General features: G+C 57.9%; 2 protein-coding genes across 4 annotated transcripts; both read left to right on the forward strand.

Annotated features, from left to right (window-relative positions):
• The first annotated feature begins 1,732 nt into the window (after window positions 1-1,732).
• LOC125283401 (basic proline-rich protein-like) lies at window positions 1,733-2,672 on the forward strand. Its single transcript, XM_048224492.1, has 2 exons — window positions 1,733-2,064; window positions 2,210-2,672. The coding sequence occupies exons 1-2, from the start codon at window positions 1,733-1,735 to the stop codon at window positions 2,670-2,672; spliced, it is 795 nt and encodes a 264-aa protein (XP_048080449.1).
• Window positions 2,149-16,888, forward strand: GIGYF1 (GRB10 interacting GYF protein 1). 3 transcript variants are annotated; one of them, XM_026516115.4, is made up of 29 exons: window positions 2,149-2,235; window positions 5,348-5,476; window positions 6,381-6,605; window positions 7,309-7,461; window positions 7,539-7,597; window positions 7,689-7,800; window positions 7,895-8,024; window positions 8,134-8,229; window positions 8,389-8,500; window positions 8,621-8,729; window positions 9,096-9,136; window positions 9,351-9,521; window positions 9,774-10,027; window positions 10,155-10,263; window positions 10,756-10,899; window positions 11,064-11,161; window positions 11,346-11,517; window positions 11,639-11,805; window positions 11,931-12,031; window positions 12,117-12,233; window positions 12,319-12,419; window positions 12,540-12,622; window positions 12,722-12,862; window positions 12,939-13,166; window positions 13,435-13,622; window positions 13,728-13,888; window positions 13,977-14,140; window positions 14,223-14,352; window positions 14,447-16,888. In XM_026516115.4, the coding sequence occupies exons 6-29, from the start codon at window positions 7,766-7,768 to the stop codon at window positions 14,497-14,499; spliced, it is 3,105 nt and encodes a 1,034-aa protein (XP_026371900.1). In that variant the 5' UTR covers window positions 2,149-2,235; window positions 5,348-5,476; window positions 6,381-6,605; window positions 7,309-7,461; window positions 7,539-7,597; window positions 7,689-7,765; the 3' UTR covers window positions 14,500-16,888. The 3 variants fall into 3 exon arrangements, with proteins under 3 accessions (XP_026371900.1, XP_048080646.1, XP_048080647.1); XM_048224689.2 differs by having other exon boundaries at window positions 13,438-13,622; XM_048224690.2 differs by having other exon boundaries at window positions 11,946-12,031.
• Window positions 16,889-17,150: the final 262 nt, after the last annotated feature.

Below are 17,150 nucleotides of genomic sequence, written 5' to 3' on the forward strand. Positions count from 1 at the left end.
GAGATGCACGGTTCTCATTTCAGTTTCCCTTCTCAAAGAGGGTGCTTAACAGATGCAAATTCTATAGTCTCTTCAGCAACAGGGGCAGCAGAACATCTTCCCCAGCTTCACAGTTGGGGGAGATTACTTGGCCAGGGTCACAAGCTGGAACACAAGGAACCCTCGGTGATCACTCTTATCTTGCACCCAGGAGTCCGACATATGCTCCTTGCCAGACTGCATCTAGTGGGTGCTACTCTCAGATCAAACACATTATGGTGGCATTCAACGCCCTCAGCTGAAGTTCCACTTCCCTTCTCATCCAACTAGCAATCCAGGTACTTTTCTCCCACTAGCCTGGATTTTGGCTATTGTAAAGCTAACCCTCACTTTTCCTAAATCTACCCAAATGCCTGCCTTCCATCTCAGCACAGGCCCCCACCATCCCCTACAGACAGCATTCCGCAGAGGTGTCCCCCCCCCCTTTCCCTATACCATTTCTCCACCAAAATTTGCAATCTGGCATTTGCTAATTGACTATTAAAACATGCTAAGACCTTACTCATTCAGAGATTAGGCTGCTGGGAACTTGAATCACCCACGACACAAACTAGAAAAATTAAAAAACAAAAAGCAACAACAGTTTTTGAGTAACAAAAAACTGTCCTACGTTTAGGAACTTCAGGTGAAGAATTCTCACCCAAGCCTGAGTTCTATTGATACATTTTTATACAGTGTTAACAATCTGAATATCGTCCATCCTGTTGCAACCAGAAGCCCCTGTCAGCTAACATTTGTGGAGTACTTGCCCTGGGCCAAGCACTGTGTTAAATGCTTTACCGTACATTCCAGAGATGGAAGAGATTATTTCCAAGGCCACGGGCAGTAATGAATGAAACCCGCACAGGAGCCCTTGCTTTAAGCTGCCATTTTCCAGCCTCCAAGCAAGCAGCGAGACTGGTAGCATTAAGACAGAAATCCTGACTGCAAGGAAACGAAGGGAACTGAAAAAAACAGACAGTAAAGCTGCAAGTGCATAGAAGCCTGGAGAACCCTCGGTGGAGGAACAATGGGCCTTCTGGTAGCTCCTGAGGTCTGCGCTCCATTATGGCACAACACAAGGGACACGTTCCAAGTCTTGACTTTACCTTTCCCTGTCCTTAAAAGGATTACGTTGTTTGCTAACAGCTGTTCTAGGAAGCTGGAAAGTGAAGTATACATTCTGGAATAACTATCCCCCCCCCCCAAAAAAAAAGAAAAAGGTGAAAATACACAGGAGAAAAAAAAAAAAACTTTTCATCCTAAAAAGTTCTGGGATTCGGGTAAGCCTTTCTTGAAAGCCCCTTTTTTAAACAAAGGAGTTGTCAATCTACTTCTCACATCTGCATAATAATTTCTCTCTTTTCACAGCCTTTCATAGTCACCTATTTTAATTCTTTTAGCACTCCGGGAAGGGAGAAGAGTGGGGGTCGGCGGTAGGGCGGAGAACAACATTAACACCTGACTGTAAAAGTGAAACTGAGGCCCGAAAGCACCAACTGCTTTCCCCCCGCCCGGGGTCTAGAAGCTATTCAGTGGCGGAGCCAGACGGAAGGGGTCTCATCAGCCAGTGCTGCCTCAGTTTCCAAACCATTAGTTCCTCACTTATTTCATAAATCCCAGGACGTCTGATGAACGCACCTCTGGATTATATGTTATTGCCTTCAATCCAGGCGGGCTTCCTGGAGGAAGCCGACTGGAGGCAAGCCCTGCGATGCCACCTGCGGCGGCCTCCTTCGCGACGGTCGCGCGTCACGTGCCGGGGAACAGCCGGGGGGCAGCCGGGGAGCGCCCCGTGGGGGACCCCCTCGACCCCCCTCCACTGCAGGCCTTGCATCACGTGACGAGCCAGGCCCCGGGTCACGTGCAGGGGGGGTCGGGGGCGGCGGGAGTCCGGGCTCCCCACTGGGCAGGCGGGCGGGCGCGAGGGCGTGCGGGTCGCTGGAGGCCGGAGCGGCGGAGGGGGCGGTGGCGGCGGCGGCAGCAGCGGCGGCGGCGGCGGAGGGGGCGGCCCCGCGGCCCCGCGTCCGCGTCACGTGGTGTGAGGCGGGCAGCCATCTTGCTACAAACACAAACAGAGAGGAGCGGCCGCCGCGGGAGCGCCAGCGCCCCCTCCCCCGCCGCCGCTGCCGCCGCCGTCGCCGCCGCCGCCCCCTGGCCCGCCGCGCGCGCCGCCAACGCCCCGGGACAGGAGCCTCGCGCCGTCCGCCCGCCGCGGTAAGCGCTCGGCGGCCCCGCCGACCCCGGCCCGCCGCCGGGCCCGGGGCAGGCCCGCCCCCGACGCTGAGGCGGCCGCGCCGAGCCTGCGAGAGTCAGAGCGAGAGCGCGGGCCGCCGGCACGGACCCTCCCCGCGTCTCTGTCCAGGCCGCCGCCGCCGCCGCCGCCGCCCGGTGCGTCCGCCCTCCCGCCGGCCCCTCCCCGGCGCGGCCCCGAGGGAGGCTGGCCCTCTCCGGGTGGGCGGCCGCTCTCGCCCCTCGACCCCCGCGCACCTGGCGCCCCCTCCCTGAAGGGCACGCTGTCCTCCCGGGCGGCCCGCCTCCTTCCCACCCCCGCGCTCCTAACGGTCGTCCTCCGGCCCCTCGGCAACCCTGCCCGGCCCCCTCCCGTCCACCCGCGTCCTCCGCCGGGCCCCCCTGGAGGCCCCCGACCCTAAAGCCCGGCGCTCCCCGGTGACTTCCCCAATGTGCCTCCGGGCTCTTATCGGAATTAGCTGGGCCCTGCGGGTCTTAAAGTCCAGGCGTTCCATGACTTTGGCAAATGTGGAAGCCTTTCTTCTTAACCGAAGCACCTCCGTTGGGTCTTCACCTAAATTTCCTTTCAACGGATGACATTAGTGCTTGGTCATTGGGGTCTCCTTCCTCTCTGTTGCCCGGCCGTTTCTAACACCTTAATCTTTCCCGTCTCCAGGCCAGGCTCTCCCAGCCCAGCGCCTCTGATGCAGCAGCTCCCTGGCCACGGCCCCTCACACTTTGCCCTTCCCCCCCCCCCCCCCAAGTTAACTTGAAAGAGACCCTCATCTCGCATTTCTTACCCAGTCATTATCACAATTCCCAGTAAGCTTCCTGGTCTGGTCTTTCATAGGGCTCCAGCCCTGGGAGATGCTAAGTCAATTGTCGGCCTGTTCTTTCCTCCACCCACCCCAGTCTCACTCCCGTCTTGCTTCTTACTGCTGCTTATCCAAAACTCAGCCTGCATACCACCCTCTCCACTGTCTCTCCGAGCTGACATGCCAGTTACACCTTGCCCCCCACCCCTGCCCTCTGCATCGGAAACCTCATGGATACCAACAGGCTGGTCCCCTTTGCAACTCATGATGTGGGAGTTTGCCCTCAGGATCCTTCCTCTGTACTTTTTCTGCGCAGTCCCAGGCCACCGATCCCTCATCCAGCTCCAGTTTTATTTCCTAGTTGTGGGTCTGCTGTGTTATTGGGAAGGGTTGAAATAGATGTGGACTTGGCGTTGCTGCCATGGCCTGCGGACCAAGGGCCGTAAGGGTCCCATATGGTGATTACAGTCAAGTGAGTTGTGTTCCTGGACCTCTGGCCTGGCTTTTTTAGCCAGTGGACAAATTAGTTTTGCTGTGATTTGATGAATCTAGGGACCCCAGTTCGCCCTTGTCTGTTTTCGGAGTTAGGGATAGAAAAAGCAACGCCACTTCAGAGAAAGGGAGAAGAGGTTACTATGTGAGAATTTAAAAAATTCTAAGGAGAAATTTTAAATGGCTTAAAACTCACAAAGTACTTAGGGTGGTTCCTGCTGCTTGTGCATCTCTTCTCTAGTCTCGAATAGAGTGTCCAGGAACATGGGGTCCCCTGTGGGGGCAGCTGCATCCTCCCTTCCTTGTTTTCCCTGGCTGGGTCCCAAGACTGGGCAAGTGGGCAGAAGGGATCAAATGAGGTAAAGTGTGAAAGCGCTTTGAAAACTTAACCAGTAAATGTGCCAAGGGGCGTTATTTGTCATGATGGCTCAGAGAGTAGAGAGCTGTGCTGACCAGGCAGGGGGAACACGGGCTTGCACCCCTTCCTGAGCCTCAGAGTTATCCTACATGCAGGGAGAATCTTTCCATCCTGAGAAAGGGCGGAGTCACCTCCCAACAGGCTTGGGACTGGGCGGTTGCTGGTTGCTCAGATGTTGGGGAATTTGGGACTCCACTTCTGTTAATAGTGGTACCTTTCTTTGCCAAGGCACATTGTTCTGGAATGGGGCTAATTTTAGGGGTGATGGAATGAGGAAATAATGTTAACTTAGTATGTACTAGGACTGCCTATTCTTTGGATCTTTTTCTTCTGAGAGTTCTGAACCCCAGAGAACAGGCTTCCCTCCTGTTCTGCAAGCCTGTTGTGAGCACCCTGGACCAGTATATGTTCTCTCCCCTCAACTCCAGCAGGGGGCAGCCTTTTAATAGCAATAATTCCAATGTCAGGGAAGGGAGGGTACACTGAGGCCTGAGAAAGATGACAGGGCAGGCAGGGACAGAGGGAGCACGTTGGGAGATGAGGCAGACAGATGCTGAAGGTAGGACCACGGGGTGTCAGGTAAGCTGGACTGAGCCTGTGAGGACATCCTTAGATTAAGTGGCCAGGAGAGTGCTGTTCCCTGTTCTGTTTGCTCCCTGTCCTGGCTCTTTGCTTCACTGGAAAGAGACCCAAACAGTTGGCTTTGAGAGTTTGTGATAGGGAAACGTAGCAGAATGTTTTAAATCTCTTCTTGAGGATTTCCCTCTTGGCAGGATTTCAGATTTTTCTCATGGGATAGTATAATTAGGAACCGATTTCCTTGCCTTCTCTTCACAGGGGAGACTGAACTGGAATAAATCGGTTTCTCTTGTCTTCATTCTTCCCCATAAACACCGAGTAGACTTTACTTGTGCTCCTGATACAGAGGAAGTGTCCTCAGCCATGACAGTGTTGCTACATTGGGCCAGCTAATTCCTTGTGGGGGGGGGGCTGTCCTGTGTATCGTACGGTGTGTAGCAGCATCCCTGCCCTCCACCCGTCAGACACCAGTAGCGCCTTCCAGTCATGCCCACCAAAGCCATCTGCGGATACTGCCACATGTTCCCTGGGGAGCACAGCCCCCCCTCCCCCCAATTGAGAACCATTGGCTTGGAGGAAACGCGGAGAAGACTCAAGTGGGTTGGAGGGGTGGGCACCATGGGGCGGCTCGGGTGCTGCTTTGCAGCCCTTCCTGCAGTCTGAGGAACGGCCGGCGGCCACCGGCTGCTGGGACAGGTCCTCCTGTGGCTGGGCTTGCCTGGAGACGCGGCTTTTTTTCTCCAGCTGCTCCTCTGCTTCCTCTGCCCTGACTGCCTTTTCCTTGCTTCTGCAGTTGCCCTGCTTCTCACACCGGGAGCCACTCCTCCTCAGTTTGCTCCTCACATCCAGGACAGAAAGGCAAAGGCCAGAAGCGGAAGCGTCACGGAGAGCCGCCTTTGCCACTCCCTGGAAGGGAGGGAGGGTGAGTTGTCCCCTGTCCCCGAAGCAGCCTTCCAAACCCAGAGAGCTCTTCTGTCCCCTATCTTCCCCCTGAAGATGCAGCTCTTCTGGAATGAACTGCAGGAAGCTCAGAACAGTTTTTCCTGAGGTTTGTCTGAAGGAATGTGGGGTGTTTTCCTTGGAGTGAGGAAGACTTAGGTATGCAGTAGCTATTACTAAATGTCTTTTTTTCCCTTAAACCTTTTTTTTAATGGTGGTTAAATATACCATTTAACCGAGTTTTCGAGGGTCCAGTTCTGTGAGTTGAAGTATGTTTGTGTTGTGCGACCGTTACCACCATCCGTCTCTGGAACTTCTTCATTTGCCCCATTTGGGCTGGCACTCACTACCTATTGAACAGCTCCCCACTCTCCTCGCCCCCCCAGCCTGTCTTTCTGCTCTCTGTGTTTTTAAATTAGATTCTTTAGGAATCTCACATAAGAGGAATCCTACAATATTCTTTTGTGACTGGGTTGTTCCATTTCGCATAATGTCTTCAAGGTTGATTCGCTGGTCACTTTAAGTAGGGGTTGTAGCATGGGAAGAACGAACCTTACTCTGTTGTCTGGGAGGCCTGCTTAAATCCAGTGAAAGGAAGAGCTTTTCAACAGATGTACATGTGTCTCCTCACGGCCGTGTGTGCCATGGTGTGCTCCGTCACCAGCAAGGTCCAGTTGGGGCTGTTGTAGGAGAAATGCCCAACCTGGGAGAGGTCCCCCTCGCTCCAGATGCTTTCCAAAGCTGCATTTCTTGCGAGGACGCTGGGATTCTGGTACTGGGTCCCACCTCTGTCAGAGCATTTTGCTTCATCTTCCCGTGTGCAACTGAAAGTGAGAGCTACTCTCCCTTGGTCCCTCTGGTAGAAACCTTTCCTCCTTTCTTGCCAGAATTGTGGAGTCTTGGACTTGATGAAAACCGTGGAGGCACTCGGGTCCAGCCTTCCCACCAGCCAGTGAGGGAAGCCCCCGTGCAGCTCCCTAAGACCTTGCCCACCTGTCCTCGCTCGGAACCACCAGGGATGAGCCGCCTCCTGAGAGCCTCCTCTGCTGTTCCTTAGAGGGACAGGTCACTGCTACTGCCACTGCTTCAATCAACTTCATTTCTACTTTATGGTGAGGGGAGTTCCTTCCTAGTTTGTAGCATCATGATGTTCCTTTCTTGGTTCTTAGCAGTTACGATGGGCTCTTCCTGATCCGTGGAAAGGATCTGGGTGTTGATTCCTGTTGCATAAACCAGCCCGAGGGGGCACTGGCCCGATTTACCTGCCCGCACCCTTCCGTGTGCCCTGTCTTTGGCCCTGGAATAGGGCTTCCCCACCATCACTCCCCGTCTTCTGGCTTTCCCCACCAAATTGAATCCCTGAATTCTGGCCACCGACCAGGCAGCCCTGAGTTTTTTCAGAAGGGAAATAAGTTTGTTTCCAGACTTCATTTGTAATTTTTTTTTCAGAACTGATGTTTTCTGTCTTGAGAATATGTTTGGCTCTGATAGGATTTTGTTTGCTTGCTAGTGTTTTATCTTTCTGTTGAGCATTCCCACATACCTCAAGCAGCCCTTTCCAGAATGCCGTGGCACTCTGTGAGGGCTCTGAGACCAGCGCCTTGTTCAGCTCTACTGATGGAATTAACTAGTCTGGAGACCTAATGTGGGGGACATAGATGAGGAGCAGGTGCTGTGGCCTTCTGCACTGGATAATTGGAAGCTTCCAGCAGCTTTAGATCTCCCCGTTATGCAGGACAGAGGAGGGCCAGAAGTGGGGAGGCCCCTCTGGCCCATTGGTTTAAACCCAGCTTTGTTTCCTTGCCTCTTGGTAAGGATCTTTCGCAGATGTGAAGCTCCCTCCTCGGGCGCCACTGCAGTCAGATCATCATCCTGTAGCTTGGGGACCTTGGTTCATTCCAGCATAGGCCCCTGCCTGAAGAGAGCCCATTCCCAGCCCTACCTGCTTCCTGGGGGCAAGGCTGCCAAGTGAGTCTGGGGCGGAGGGTGGCAACCCCTACTGAAACTGGCAGGGGCTCTAGCTGCCATTTCCTCCCCTCCCCCAGGTCTTCCCTCATCGTGACAGTTTGCTTAATACATGGTGTGTGGCACGTGGCTGGCTTAGGTGAGTCCTTTCAGAGTTCATTAGGTGGGACTCTATACCTTGTTCTCTGGGTGTGCTGTCTCCAAGGCCTAGCATCCCTGTGCCTCCACAGGTGTTTTGGAGAGTGAACGCCAGGTCCCCCCTCCCCCCTGCAGCCCCTCTGACCTCGAGAACACGCCCAGCTCCATAATGGCAGCAGAGACCCTCAATTTTGGGCCGGAATGGTGAGTCAGACATGCTTTGGAGGGCTTGGAGAAGCCAGGAAGAATAGAGTTGCTCAGACTCCTGTCTCTTTCCTTCTCTGTGTCCGTTTCCTAGGTTGAGGGCCCTTTCCAGTGGTGGCAGCGTGGCCTCCCCACCCCCATCCCCCGCCATGCCCAAATACAAGCTGGCTGACTATCGCTATGGGCGAGAAGAGATGCTGGCTCTCTACGTCAAGGAGAACAAGGTGGGGGTAGGCGGGTGTGGGGTATTTGGCCCCGTTGCCCATTTGGTCTCAGCCAGTAGAGTGGGTCCGGGAGCACGTGGGATCCTGGCTCTCCTGCCCCGATTGACAGGTGCCTGATGAGCTGCAGGACAAGGAGTTCGCTGCGGTGCTACAGGAGGAGCCGCTGCAGCCCCTGGCGCTGGAGCCTCTGACTGAGGAGGAGCAGGTGGGGCTGGGCCGGGGCAGCCCACGGCAGGGCGCTGGGCCTTCACCTTGGAGAGAGGGGCTGAAGCCGGGAAGATAGATGGTGGGGGTTGTAGTTCTGGGCAGGGGAGGGGGGGGCGGGTGCCTGGGTCCTCACTCCCATCCCTGGCTCCCTCCTCAGAGAAACTTCTCCCTGTCAGTGAACAGTGTGGCTGTGCTGAGGCTGATGGGGAAAGGGGCTGGCCCCCCCCTAAGTGGCACCTCCCGTGGCAGGGGCAGCACTCGGAGCCGAGGTAGAGGGGGTGACTGTGTGTTCTGGGGGCGGGCCAAGGCGGGGGGGCGGGGACTGTGGTTTTGAGGTTGCAGAGAGATGGTCAGGCAGGTTTCTCACATGTATCTTGTTCTCTCTCCAGGCCGAGGCCGTGGTGACAGTTGCTTTTACCAAAGAAGCATTGAAGAAGGCGACGGGGCCTTTGGCCGAAACCCCCGGGAGATCCAGCGTAGCCAGAGTTGGGATGACAGGTGCTGGCAGCATAGTCGCAGAGCAGACAGAAGCCCTGTGGCTCGGTCCTTGGAGGGCGGCTCGGGTCTTTGTCATCAGAGGGCAACAGAAGACCCACCAAATAAGCCCTGGTCACACATTTTCCTTTTTGACTCACTGCCTGTGGCCCACTTCTTTTCCTTCTGATTCTGTTTACCCTGTGTGACCTTTTCTGCATGCCCTCCTGGGTTCCCTCCCAAGCCTGACTTATCCCTAGTAGCCCCGCCCCTGTGCCCTCCCTCTTTCCACTCCTCTCAGGGCAGAAGGGACAAGGTGTGCAGAGATGCCTCGAGTTGGAGGGTGGGTGGAATCTGTCCTCCTTTGACCAACACCTTTTCCTTCTGCAGAGGCGAGAGAAGGTTTGAGAAGTCGGCGAGGAGGGATGGAGGTATGGAGAGTGGCAATGGCCAGGTCCTGAAGGTCATTGAGAGGTGGGGGGAGGATTGAAATGGGCGGTGCCGTAAGGGGATTGTTTTCCTAAGGGAGGTGGTGGGGACAGGAGGGCCTGGAGCTGGGCTCTTCTTCACTGCAAGGTCTATAGTAAGAGTCTTCCAGGGACCATCGCTGCCGTTCCGCTGACTGTGTCTTCCCCCACCCCCAAGCACGATCCGGGTTTGAGGAGGGAGGGGCTGGCCCGAGGAAGGAACATGCCCGCTCAGATAGCGAGAACTGGCGTTCTCTTCGAGAGGAGCAAGAGGAAGAGGAGGAGGGCAGTTGGAGACTTGGGGCAGGACCCCGGCGAGATGGCGACCGCTGGCGCTCAGCCAGCCCTGGTGAGGTTGGGGCCGGATGAGTGTTGTGGGGTCCGAGGGTGGCAGAAGATCATTGAGAGGTGGGGGGAGGATTGAAATGGGCAGTGCCGTGTGAGGTGACCATGTAAGGGTGGGCTCCCGCGGCCGGGTGGAGGGCACAGAAAGCTTTCTGGAGTGGAGTGGGTGGGAGGGGAGGTCCTGGAGGGCAGAAGGGTGAATGAAGGCTGGCTTGACTGGGATACTGACCTTCGTTCTCTGACTTTTCCTGCCCAGATGGTGGCCCCCGCTCTGCTGGCTGGCGGGAACATGGGGACCGGCGTCGCAAGTTTGAATTTGATTTGCGAGGGGATCGAGGAGGGTGTAGCGAAGAGGAGGGGCGGGGTGGGGGAGGCAGCTCTCACCTCCGGAGGTGCCGAGGGCCTGACGGCTTTGAGGAAGACAAGGATGGGCTCCCGGAGTGGTGCCTGGATGACGAGGATGAAGAGATGGGCACCTTCGATGCCTCTGGGGCTTTCCTGCCTCTCAAGGTAGCGGAGGAAACTCAGGGAAGGTCTCCACTGGAGGGTGGTGGGACCTATCCTGGTGGGGGTTTCTTGCTCCCACCTGTTCATCCTCTACCTCTCACTCCCCAACGTGTCCCCTAACCCTGTGCAGAAGGGCCCTAAGGAGCCCATTCCTGAGGAGCAGGAGCTCGACTTCCAGGGCCTGGAGGAAGAGGAGGAAGAGCCTTCTGAAGGGCTAGAGGAGGGGGGGCCTGAGGCAGGTGAGCCTACGGGGTGGGGTGGGGTGGGGAGGAGGGGGAGTGCCTTAGGCCAGGCAGGCAGAGGGGCCCTCACCAGGCTGTGCCCACCCGCCTTTAGGAGAAGGCGGCTTGGGAGAAGAGCAGGTGTTGCCAGGTGTGGGGGGGAACACAGCGGGCCGTGTCTGAAAGGCAGTGTGTCAGTTCAAACTCGGGTGTAATCACGGTGATCTGTGCGAATCCTTTGAAGAGTCTGAAGAACATGACGTTAAGTCTGTGGTGGTGTGTGTACAGCCTTGGGCAGGGACGTGGACACGTGCACGACGTGTCCAGGGTTGCAAGGTGGGTTTGTGGTGCTGATTTGCTGGGTGTTAGCGGAGTGGAGCAAAGTTAGAGGGGCGGATTCAAGGCCCAGAGGCCTAGGTTCTGGCCACAAATGGGGGATTTGTGTCAGATCATTTTTAAGGCCTTCTAGCTCTTTGGTTTTGAGTTCTGGTAAATACCTGTTTCTTTCAGGAGGGAAGGAACTGACTCCGCTACCTCCTCAGGAGGAGAAGTCCAGTTCCCCATCCCCACTGCCCACCTTGGGCCCACTCTGGGGAGCTAATGGGGAAGGTGATGACACTGCGGATAAGGACCTGCCGGCAGCGGCAGCTGAAGGTAGTGGAGGACATTGGGGGGGGCTCCTCTTCCTTGTGGTGGGATGGAGGTACCTAAGGCATCTTGGGGGGTGAAGGGGTGGTCCACTCTTCTGGAACAAGGGTAAATAGGGTAGTGTTTCATTCTGTTTTCTGGACCCCCCATTCCACTTCCTTTGCTTCTAGATGATGGGAGGGGAATGCCGCTGAGTCCTGGGGTAGGCTCACCCTCTGGCCCGCCTGGAGATCTGGAGGATGATGAAGGCCTGAAGCACCTGCAGCAGGTGTGGGGGGCTTCAGAAGGCTCTGGGGGAGAGAACCACTGTTCTATCTGTCCCTGCCCAGTTGATGCTTTCCCCATTTGTTCCTCTGCATTGTGGCCTGACGACCTGACCCCGCGCCGATCTTAGCTCCACCCCTGTCCTGTTGTTGTTCTGTTGAGCCTTCCCTCTCTCCCTGGTCTCCCAGGAGGCGGAGAAGCTGGTGGCCTCCCTGCAGGACAGCTCCCTGGAAGAGGAGCAGTTCACGGCCGCCATGCAGGCCCAAGGCTTGCGCCACTCAGCAGCTGCCACTGCCCTCCCTCTCAGCCACGGTGCAGCCCGGAAGTGGTTCTACAAGGACCCCCAGGGGGAGATCCAAGGTGCCCGTGGGGAGTGGGGGCCGTGCAGGAGGGGCTGCTGGGGGCAGGGGATCACCACCATTCTCATTCAGGGCTTCTCTGGCACAGCTTTCTGACCGAGGTCCCCCTTCCCTTGGTCCAGGCCCCTTCACGACACAAGAGATGGCAGAATGGTTCCAGGCGGGCTACTTCTCCATGGCGCTGCTTGTGAAGCGGGGCTGTGATGAGGGCTTCCAGCCACTGGGTGAGGTGATCAAGATGTGGGGTCGTGTGCCCTTTGCCCCGGGACCCTCACCACCCCCACTGCTGGTGAGCACTGCCGCCGCGGGGAGGCGCGGGGAGGGAAAGCGGGAGCCGGGCCGGGGCCGGGTGGATGGCAGCCGGGGTGCAGGGTGAGGTGATCAGAGCCACAGGAGCGCTCTGGCCCTCATCAGGGCAACATGGACCAGGAGCGGCTGAAGAAGCAGCAGGAGCTGGCTGCGGCGGCCTTGTACCAGCAGCTGCAGCACCAGCAGTTTCTGCAGCTGGTCGGCAGGTACGGGCGCCTGGAAGGCCTTGGCGGTCAGGCCGGGTGCGGGCCGTGTGGCCTCCGCCGCTGACGCCCGTCTCTGTGTCCGTAGCCGGCCGCTCCCGCAGTGTGCGCTCCGGGAAAAGGCGACTCTGGGGGACCTGAGCCCGCCGCAGCAGCAGCAGCTCACTGCGTTCCTGCAGCAGCTCCAGGCTCTCAAACCGCCCAGGTTCGGGGGCTGGTCTGTTCTGGGGATGAGGGGGGCAGTCCCAAGAGGAACTCAGAGTTCTGAGGATCACTGCTTTGCTCTTCAGAGGTGGGGACCAGAACCTGCTCCCGACCATGAACCGGTCCTTGTCGGTGCCAGATTCGGGCCCCCTCTGGGACATACATACCTCAGCCTCATCACAGTCAGGTGTGTGGCCTGCCTGTTCCCTGCCCCCATGTGAGTGGGGCTCTGTGTGCTCCCGCCCTCCGGCCGCTCCAGCCCAGTCGAGCCTGAGCCGCCTCCTGCAGCTGCCCTTGCTTTCTGCAGGCGGTGAGGCCAGTCTTTGGGACATACCAATTAACTCTTCGACTCAGGGTCCAATTCTAGAACAACTCCAGCTGCAACACAAAGTGAGTAGGCTTTCTGGGGCTGGGGTCCTTGGGCGCCAAGGGCCCCCACGGGTGAGCTCTTTGGGGAGCTCTGCCATCTGAGCTCTTTGGCTGTGCCAGTTCCAAGAGCGCAGAGAAGTGGAGCTCAGGGCGAAGCGGGAGGAGGAGGAGCGCAAGCGGCGGGAGGAGAAGCGGCGGCAGCAGCAGCAGGAGGAGCAGAAGCGGCGGCAGGAGGAGGAGGAGCTCTTCCGGCGCAAGCAGGTGTGTGCCCCGCCGCGCCGCCCTCACCCCCTGGCCCGGGCCAGGCCGCCGGCCCTCACCACGTCGCTCGGTCCAGGTGCGGCAGCAGGAGCTCCTGCTGAAGCTGCTGCAGCAGCAGCAGGCGGCGGCCGCTGTCCCGGTGCCGCCGGCGCCCAGCTCCCCGCCCCCGCTGTGGGCCGGCCTGGCCAAGCAGGGGCTCTCCATGAAGACACTGCTCGAGCTGCAGTTGGAGGGCGAGCGGCAGCTGCACAAGCAGCCCCCTCCCCGGGAGCCGTCGCGGGCCCAGGCCCCCAACCACCGCGCGGTGAGCAGGCTGGCCCTTCCCCTGCTGACCGGCGTTTATTTGAGCCCTCGGGAACCCCTTCCAGTCAGCTCCCAGGGTGATCCGGGGTGGGGGGGATCGCTGAGTCCCGACTTTGCAGCCTGAGTGCTGGTCTGTACCTGACTCTGAAGCGGTTCTCTTCTGGGCGGCCCTCACCTCGCCCCACTCGGCCGCCTCCGTGAGCTTCCCCACTTAGCTGTTCTAGTGTGTGTGTCCATATTTGGGCCACTCTGATTTTTGCCATCTGTAGCAGCTTGGGGGCCTGGGCTCGGCCCCCGTGAACCAGTGGGTATCTGAGGCCGGGCCGCTGTGGGGCGGGCCCGACAAGAGTGGGGGCGGCAGCGGTGGCCCGGGGCTCTGGGAGGACACCCTCAAGAGCGGCGGGAGCCTGGCCCGCAGCCTGGGCCTGAAGAACAGCCGGAGCAGCCCCTCTCTCAGGTGGGTGCCGGGGCCCGCAGGGTCCGTCTGGGCTCGGGCAGGGGTGGAAGGACGCGGCAGGCCTCGGCTGACGTCTCGCCTCTCCTTCATCCCCGGCCCGCTCAGTGACTCGTACGGCCACCTGTCAGGCCGGCCTGTGCGCAAGAAGACGGAGGAGGAGGAGAAGCTGCTGAAGCTGCTGCAGGGCATCCCCAGGCCCCAGGACGGCTTCACCCAGTGGTGTGAGCAGATGCTGCACACGCTGAGCACCACGGGCAGCCTGGACGGTACAGGCCGCAGACCTGGGGGCCGGGCGGGGCGGGCGCTTCGGGCCTGCCTCGGGTGGGCTCTGACCGCCACCCCCCCACCCCCCAGTGCCCATGGCTGTAGCGATCCTCAAGGAGGTGGAATCCCCCTACGACGTCCACGATTATATCCGTTCCTGCTTGGGGGACACGCTGGAAGCCAAAGAATTTGCCAAACAGTTCCTGGAGCGGAGGGCCAAACAGAAAGCCAGCCAGCAGCGGCAGCAGCAGCAGGTGAGGCTTCGAGGGCCCCTGGCGGGTGGGGTGAGGCTGCCCCTCACCCTGCTGACCCAGCCTCCCTCTCTGAGCCTCACAGGAGGCATGGCTGAGCAGTGGCTCCCTACAGACAGCCTTTCAGACCAACCACAGCACCAAACTCGGCCCTGGGGAGGGCAGCAAGGCCAAGAGGCGGGCGCTGATGCTGCACTCAGATCCTAGCATCTTGGGTGAGTTTGGGGGTGTGGCCATGAAGGAGGCTGTTTACTCAGTAGGGGCCAGGAGCCTGGGGAGAGCTCAAACCCAGCTTCTCCCCGGCTTCAGGGTACTCCCTGCACGGACCTTCTGGTGAGATCGAGAGCGTGGATGACTACTGACCAGCCCGTCCCACCAGCCCCTGGGCTGTAGGCCAGGGGCGGCAGCAGCGGCTTGGACCCTTGGGTCCCCAGCCTGCAGGCTCCCCACAAGGAGCATAGGAGGAAGCAGGGGCAGGGTCCCCAGCACTTGTTACAAACCACACGATGCACCTTAACTCACCCACCACGAGGCACTTTACAGATTGGGGGGAAGGGTTTTTGTTTGTTTTTGTTTTTTTTTCGTTGTTTTTGTTTTTTTTCTTTAAAAAAATTTTTTTTAAACAACCCTGAAGAAAACGTTAGGAGACAAAAAAAAAAAAAAAAAGTTAAAAACTAGACTCTAAGCGCCCCTTCCCCCTCTAGGGACAGTGAGGGTGACGATGGAAGGTCCACAGAGCTTTTTTGGGATTTTTGGGTTTTGTTGGGTTTTCTTGTTTGTTTTTTGGGTTTTTTTTGTTTGTTTGTTTTTTAAGAAAAAAGAAAATGAAAAAAAAAAAGGTTAGGAGATTGAAAGAAAAAACACACTGTTATTTTGGGGCAGTGGGGACACAGGCCCCACGGACCTGTCCTGCCTGGCCCCCAAGGCTGCACTTACCCTCCCTGCCCCGCAAGGTGGGCCATTGGGGTAACTGGAAGCTGGGGTGCCAGCAGTTTGCACAGCGAGGCCCCCTCAGCCCCGCCAGCCGGACCCGCTGTGAACAGCTCCCTTTGTTGCTGTGACCGTGGCAGAGGTGTCCGGGGTAGGGGCCAAAGTAGCCCCTTGGCTTTGCTGCTTTGGGGGAAAGTTGCACAAATGGGCCGGGCCGCCTCAGCTCTCTAGGCTGCCATCCTGTGCTGGCTGACGAGGCAGAGGGGAAAGGGCCAGCCGTGCCAACCTCATCTGGCTGTCAGGGTGGTAGAACTTCCACTCTGGCCCTGGTGAGGGGCTTCCCCCACTGCTGCCATTTGGGGGGAACGGCCTGGGTGTGAAGCTGAAAGCCTCAGCTCCCTGCCTTGCCACATGAATGTATTCTTTGGGCCACAAGCCCCTGCTGCGCCTTCTGCCTCAACCCTGCGCGAGGTGGGAATGGAGCAGTTCCTCCAGGAGCTGGAGAGAGAGGCACCACTTAATGACTGTTTTCTCCTGTGAAAGGGGCAAGAGGAGGGCCTGGGAGGCCAAGGGAGTGGGCAGCATGGGGCTTCAGGTTGCGGTGTGGGGGCCATTAGAAGGGAGTTCCCTCCTGCAGCCAGCTGTGTGGGCTGTGGACCACCCAGCTCCACTCTGACCCCTCCATTGACCAAATGGGAGAGGAGCAAGTGGCCTCTCCCCTTCCTGGTCCCCTGATTCATTTTTAATGTTGGGTAGGGTGCGGGGGTCAAGAATAGAAGTGTCGTCTCTCCTGGGTCAGGGGTAGGCTGCCCTTCTGTTACTCACCAACTTCTTTTCCCAATCACCTACCTGGGTTTGTCTCCATTTGTTTTTGGGTTTTTGTTTTTGTTTTTTCTTTTTTTTAAACAGCTTGTATCTTTTGGGTTTCTCATTTAACTTCTCCCATCAACCTCATTGCTCAGAGCGCAGTATTAGGGCAGGATTCTGCCACTGCCTCCCCTCCATGAATGTATTTATCCTTCCTGCCCTGGGGAAATGGGGAGTAGCTCCTTTTATTTCCCCATCCATCCCCAGAGAGACCACATTTTGTTTTTGTTTTGTTTTTTTGTTTTGCACCAAAGTGGCAACTGGGTCAGTGTTGGGGGATAAAGCTGGCCTCGGGGGTGGAGGGGCACCCTCCACCTGCTTCTCCCTGGTTTCAACAGTGTTAGCGTCCGTGAAAAGACAATATTCTCTCTAAAGCAATAAGGGGGTGATGGGCCAGGGGGAAATGTCTTGCTGCTGCTGGCCCCCCAGCTCCCCCCTTCCTCACGCCAGTATTTGGTGGCATTAGAGGTGTTGGGGGAGTACTGTTGTGACTGAATGTAACCGCCCCCACCCCTGCCGCAGCCAATGCAGGGGAGGGGGGTGACACTCTTCCCTGTCTCTTCCTTCCCCTTCCCCCCCCCCCCCCCCCCCAGCTAAAGAGACTTTGAATTTAGGGGGCCCTTGAGCCTGGAGAGGCCTTAACCCTGTGAGGAAGTGTAGGGGGAGCCCTCTCCCACCCCCATCCCCTTCTGAGAGTGGTCAATGTTTACAAGCCCCTGAGCCCCCCAGCCCAGGGACTCCACCCCCATTGCTGTCCTTTCCCACCTGTCTTCCTGGGCCCCAGCTGCTCTCCCACCCTCCCTGGGTTGGGGTGGGTGCAGGGGCTGTTCTGTATCCCCTTGTCTGCCTTGGACCCACAATCTCCCCTACCCCCACCCCGTGTGACTCCCCTCTCTTCTACCTGCCCCTGTAAATATTCCCCTTCCCCCAATAAAACTTGGTGTGTGTTCTCCCCTTCTGCTTCTGTGTCTTTTCTTGGGGAAAGGGGTCTTTGGGGAACAAAGAACAGGCTAAGCGCTAGGAACGGGAAGAGCTGTGGCCAGGGGCAGCTGTGGGCAGCCAGCCAGAGTCAGAGGGCTGGGTGTGTTTGGGAGCATCCATGGCCCTGCTGGGCAAGAGGTCCTCCTGCCTGACTTTAGCTGAAAAGGTGTAAGGACCCACACCCACCCTACCCCCCACCCCCGACACACACACTGGTCTGCCCTGGGAACTGAGA

The sequence above is a fragment of the Ursus arctos genome, unplaced genomic scaffold (genome assembly GCF_023065955.2).
Source record: "Ursus arctos isolate Adak ecotype North America unplaced genomic scaffold, UrsArc2.0 scaffold_2, whole genome shotgun sequence".
Classification (NCBI taxonomy): Eukaryota; Metazoa; Chordata; class Mammalia; order Carnivora; family Ursidae; genus Ursus; species Ursus arctos.